The following is a 5,334-nucleotide window of genomic DNA, read 5'->3' on the forward strand; positions in this document are numbered from 1 at the left end:
AGGGTCAGGCACACGGGGGTGGGGGGAGCGCAGGTCGGGAGCGCGCAGAGCAGAGCGGACAGGCGGGGCGGGAAGGCGGTGGGCTGGGGGGGGCGGGGGTGGCCTCGGGGGAGGCCGGGCCGCGGAGCGGGCTCGGAAAGACACCAGTGTGTGCAGCAGCCTAGAACGCCCTTCTCGGGAGGCCCGTGGACAGTCGCGCCACCCACATCCGTCCCGGGCAGCGGCTCCGGTCACAGAAGGCAGACGTGCCTGCCGGCCACCCCGAGGTGCCCGTAGTTGGCGGGGAAGCGCCCACGTGCGCGCGGGCGGTGGGGGGGGGTGTGCACCTTCCGCGTGAGCCCGGAGCGCGCGGGGACATCTGCGCGCGCGGGGTCACGAACGTGCGCGCACGCGCGGGGTCCCGGCGCTCGGCTGCGGGCGAGGCGGGGGGCTCGCAGGGGCGCCGCTTTCGCGAGCACGGGGGCGGGCGGCCGGGCCCTGCCGCTTCGCAGGGGCTCCGTGGCTCCGGGGACGCACCCGGCCGGCGGCTTTCCGGCGCCCCCCGGGGGCAAAGCGCGGCGTTTCTCTGAAGCCACATGGCCCCGGTCCGTTCCCAGCGCTAAGCCTGCGCGCGGCCGCGGCGCCGGGCTGGGAAGGGCTCCGGGGCTCGGGCCTCCCCCGCCCCCCGCCGCGGGGACACCCTCCGCGCCCGGGCCAAAGGGGCAAAGCCCGGGCAGGGCCGCCGACCCCGGCTCCGGGCGCGCAGCCTCCGGGACGCGGGTCCGCGGTGACCCCCGCGCGCAGCCCGCGGCCGCCCGCGTTCACTCCCGGGGCGCGCCTCCCCCGCGCCGCTCCGGCACCCGCCCCCGGGCTCCCGCGAAGCCGGGTCGGGCGGCCTGTGGGGTCCCCTCCCCCCACACACACCGCGGCGGCGCGATTACCTAGGAAGCCGAAGGCGAACACCTGGAGCGGCCCCATGGCCAGTCCGTGCGCGGCGCGGGGACGAGACGGGGGGACACGGCCGCCCCGCTTTCCGTCTCCCCTTCTGGAGACGTGGAGGCGAGGAGCTGGAAGGAGCGACTGCTCAGAGAGAGGAGGGGGCCCCTCCGTCCCCGCCGCTCCCACGGCAGCGGGCACCGCGCGGCCACTGCGCCCTCCGCCCCGCGGCCCGGAGCCCAAAGAAGGGAATTAGAAAGTTCGGCCTCGGGAGGGACGGGGAGGCGCCTCCGCTCATGCGCACACGCAGGGCAGGGGCCGAGGGGGCGGGCGGCCGCGGGGGGAGGGGAGGCCGGGTCCCACCCGCCCGGGGCGCCTCCTTTGTTTTCAGGCCGCGCCTGCGGGGGCCGCGGGGCCGCCCCGGGGTGCGCCTCGCCGGCAGGGGGGCGGGGGGCGTCCGGGCCGGTGGCGGAGGTAGGAGTCGGGGTCGCCGCGAGAGCCCCCACCCCACCCCACCCCCACCCCGGCGGGACCTCCCGCGCGCCCTCGGGCGTCCGCCTGTGCACGGGGTGAGTCACGGAGGTACCCGGGCCGCAAACTCCCGCCCGGGGCGCCGGGAAAGGCGGGTTAACCCGAGAAAGAGGGTCGACCTGTCAGGCTTGTTCCTTACAAAGAGGTGAACCCGGGATCCCGCATCGGACCCGACGCGGCGGCGCTCCGGTCACCGGGCGACGCGAGGGACGCGGCCGCCTCTGCGCGCACGTGGGTCGCGACCCGCCGCCCCGGGGCCGCGGTGCGACCCGCCCGCTTCGCCCCGCTCGGGTTTCGGGACGCCGCCTGCCTGCGAGCGAAGCCCCCGCCTCGCCGGGACGCGTGCCGGCGCGAGCGAGCCTCCCCCCGCGCGCCCGCGAAGCGCCCCGCTGCGGACCGTCTGGGGGCGCGCCCCACCCCGGGGGGCGGGCGGGGGCGGGGAGGGAGGCCGGCAGCGGACGCGCGGAGCCGCGGCTGGGGTTGCGCCCTGGCGCCCCGAGTCAGGGCAGCGCGGATGCCCAGTCGGGCGAGTTGCTCGCTTCTCGTTGCCCCGGGGAGAGGGGCTTACGTGGCTACTCGGTCAGCTTTTACCTCCGCTGCCGGGAGGGACATCGGGCCCGGGGAAAGTTTAATCATTAGGCCGCAGAGCGAGGCTGCTTTGGGGGTTTATAAGCCTCCTTTCTGCTGAGGAAGGCCGGAGCCTCAGGTTTTGGTGATGCATTAATTAGTCACCAAATCGGCGCTTGCCCTGCTGCTGCCCCAGGGTGCAAGCAGCCCCGAGCACACAGAGGAAGCAGGTGCTGTTGTGAGGCTTTAATGTTGCAATGGAAGGTCTTCAGAGCTTAATTAAAAAATATTCCCAGGCAAATGCTTTCCCCCTTGTTCAGCCCTTAACACCCTGGGCCAAAGTGGCTTATTAGGTTTCCGTCCGTTCACACTGCAGGCACCTCTCAGTTCTGCTCGTTGGCGAGCCCTCCCCACCCCACCCCGGCTTCTCCAATTCGCCAAGGTTGCCAAGAGTTACTCACCTGCAGCACTGTTTTCCCAACCACCTCATTCTCAGGAGTAAACATCACTGAGAAAGGGAACAGATTTGTTGAGTAGGTTTTTTAGGGTTTTCTTTTTAGACACACGTGCAGGGGCTAGAGTATAGGACACGCCTTCGCCATCCGACCACCGCGCTGGTGACTTGGTCTCCATTCCCTGTCCCAGAACGTACTTTCGTTCTGGAAGCACGTGCCCTCCTCTGACCTGCGAAGCACAGTGCTCTCACACGCAAGCCTGCTCTGTTTTCCCACCTTAAGGGGAAAAAACCCAAACCCTTCTTTATTCTAGATACTCTCTACTCCGTGTCTCTTTTTGACTTCCTAGCCCAGGTGCTTGAAAGGGTAGTTCACACATCTGTTTCCTCGGTTTCTCCTTCATCCCATCGTAAGAGGGCTGCCGTCTCCGCCACTGGCCCCAGTGATGGCCGCGGCCTCTCACCGCCAAGTGCAACGGCCGTTTCCCTTCCGGAGCCCTGTGGCCCGTCTCACACGACCACACCCTTCTCAAGGCTTTTCTTCCCAGACCTCCAGGACAGCCTTCCAGAATTTCGCCAGGGGACTCTGACTCCCTCGCCCCCATTTCTCTCTCCTCTCTCTTTCCCTTAAACATAGGTGCTCCCAAAGATTGTCTCCAGCTTCTCTTCCCTCGAACCACGCTCCTCCACGACCCGCCTCTCCACCACCCTCACCTCGGCACTCCCTCCATCTGTACACTCGAGCTTGTACCTGGCTTGGAATTTACATCCAATTTCTAACAGCCCAATGAATAGCTCTCCTTTGTCGGCCGTCAGTCCCTGTGTTGCAAAACCGAGCTCCTCTCCGCACCCAGCCGTCCTAGAACAAAATGTGTTCTTCTGTTTCCAATTTCTGTTACTGGCACCGTGATCCACCTCGGGCTCAAGACGAGCCTGGGAAAAAGACTGGCCATAGGAGATGCAGGCCCCAGCGCAAACGGAAAGGAGCACGTGGGCCCTTTGTTCAAAAACTAATGACTTCAAGATGGTGACAGATCATCAAACGTAGCCGGGACCCTTCGGAGACTGTACGCTTCCTCCCTAACCCCCCGCCCAGCTTGGGACTCGTATGGGACGTTTCCCTCCCCTCTCTCCTCACCCCTTCCATTCACTAGCTCCTGTCCTTTGTACGTTACCAGCAACTAGCTGCCCCTTGTTCCCAGCTCATCGACCCTCACGTCTGGTGTGAACCCCGCGGGAGCCTCCCTGGCTGCTGTTGCCATTCCCAACTCTCCCTTTCCCCTGTCTAATCCTCCCTAACATCACCGGAGGGATTTCCGAGGCACCTCTTTGATCATGTCATTCCCTTGTTCAAAAGCCTTCTGTGGCTTCCCTCTGCCCCTAGGAGCTGCCTCACGTTCCCAGTACAGGGCATACTTTATTCCTCTCGCTCTCGCTCTCTCTCTCCCTCTCGCTCTGTGGACCCTCCTTGACCTCATCAGTTTACTGAACTACCCCGCATCTTTGAAGCATCCACTTAAATAGACTTCGCCTCTACTCTCTCTTCACCCCAAACTCTGTCCACCAGCACCTTGTCAAAGCCTGTTCCGGCATAAATGACATAATGCTGTAACTATTTGTTTACACCCTTATCTCCAGTAGACAGGGAGTCTAGGCCAAGTGTTGTGTAACATTGATCTGTGCGTAAACGTTGCCTAACGTGACATGGGCACACTGTAGGTGCTCAATAAATGCTCCTTGAATGGAATAAAGACTAGACTCCATGTTTCAAAAACTTCTTTACGTCTTAAATGTCCACTTCCTTACCTGAGAGGGATTCCTAGTCAAGTAGCAGAAGAACTATCACCAGACTGGAGTGCACTTAGGAACACTTCCAAATTTCGCTTGTGAACAAATTCTTCCTCTCTGATATTACAAACTTAGGAGGAAGGAATCACTTTGGCTCATTGAGGCCTCCCTCGTGCTGACGTCACCCCTGCCCTCGTATTCGTTCCACACGGGTACCCACCTGGCACCACCTGCTTTCAGCACACGGTAGTCTTTACTGGAAAGTTCTGCAGCATCTCGACTGGCAGACGGGACTGCAAATTGCTGGCAGTTCCGTCTCAAAGACAGTGTAACAGTTGTGTCCCGGAGGCTTTGGTTATTTGCTTGGAAAAACAAAGCAAGAACTGCCTTCGAGGTAACCTTCATAGTCTTCAAATGCCACATACGTGTCCCGTTTAAGTCCTGGGTTGACAGTGTAACACCAAGGAGGTCACATTCTGGGCTTTTGACCTGTAGGTTCTAAAGCCTGGGTGTTTACCTAACTTTGTTCTCGTGAAAACTACTAGAGTCTGGCTCTTTTGAAAATTAGATTCAAGGGGCGCTTTGTGAGAATAGAATGGAACTAAAGAAGTTCCATGGCCAGGAAAACGTAGAACAAATACCACATGGCACTTCCTACATCTAATGCCTCTTAGAATACGCGGGACAGTAATTTGTAATTTTGCGTCAAATGCCCTTACCCTGAGGGGCTCTCTGAGGACAGGCGCTGTTTTTTATTGGAATTTGTATTCCCATCCAAGGGCAGAGTTTGTGGAGTACAGAACACATTCGATTTTGGCTCGTTGGATGACTGATTACAGTTGAATAACCCTTCCTTGTAACCATTAAGGGAGCACGTAGGAATGCGTCAGCTTCTAGAATATGGAAGGCCTGAAGGAGGCAGGGCGTCACAGCGTTTTCCGTCTCGGTCCTTACACTCGAAGCTGCTGTTCGGGCGTGTGTTCCCATCCCTTTGTCTGGGAGCGGTACCCGACTCTTCTCGGGAGGCCGACTCCTTTGACACAGTCAGCCCAACATGATTCGGGTGGAGCGAATCCCTC

At 61.8% G+C, this 5,334-nt stretch overlaps 1 protein-coding gene across 1 annotated transcript in view; it reads right to left on the bottom strand.

Moving 5' to 3' along the window:
• The window catches only part of LAMB1 (laminin subunit beta 1), a 74,519-nt gene extending 73,364 nt beyond the window's left edge, over positions 1-1,155 (bottom strand). The window contains exon 1 of the mRNA XM_039247203.1: positions 921-1,155. Within this exon, the coding sequence (XP_039103134.1) occupies positions 921-957 (37 nt within the window). The 5' untranslated portion in view covers positions 958-1,155. The remainder of the gene's footprint in view (positions 1-920) is intronic.
• Positions 1,156-5,334: the final 4,179 nt, after the last annotated feature.

The sequence above is a fragment of the Hyaena hyaena genome, unplaced genomic scaffold (genome assembly GCF_003009895.1).
Source record: "Hyaena hyaena isolate Hyena2069 unplaced genomic scaffold, ASM300989v1 scaffold_294, whole genome shotgun sequence".
NCBI lineage: Eukaryota > Metazoa > Chordata > Mammalia > Carnivora > Hyaenidae > Hyaena > Hyaena hyaena.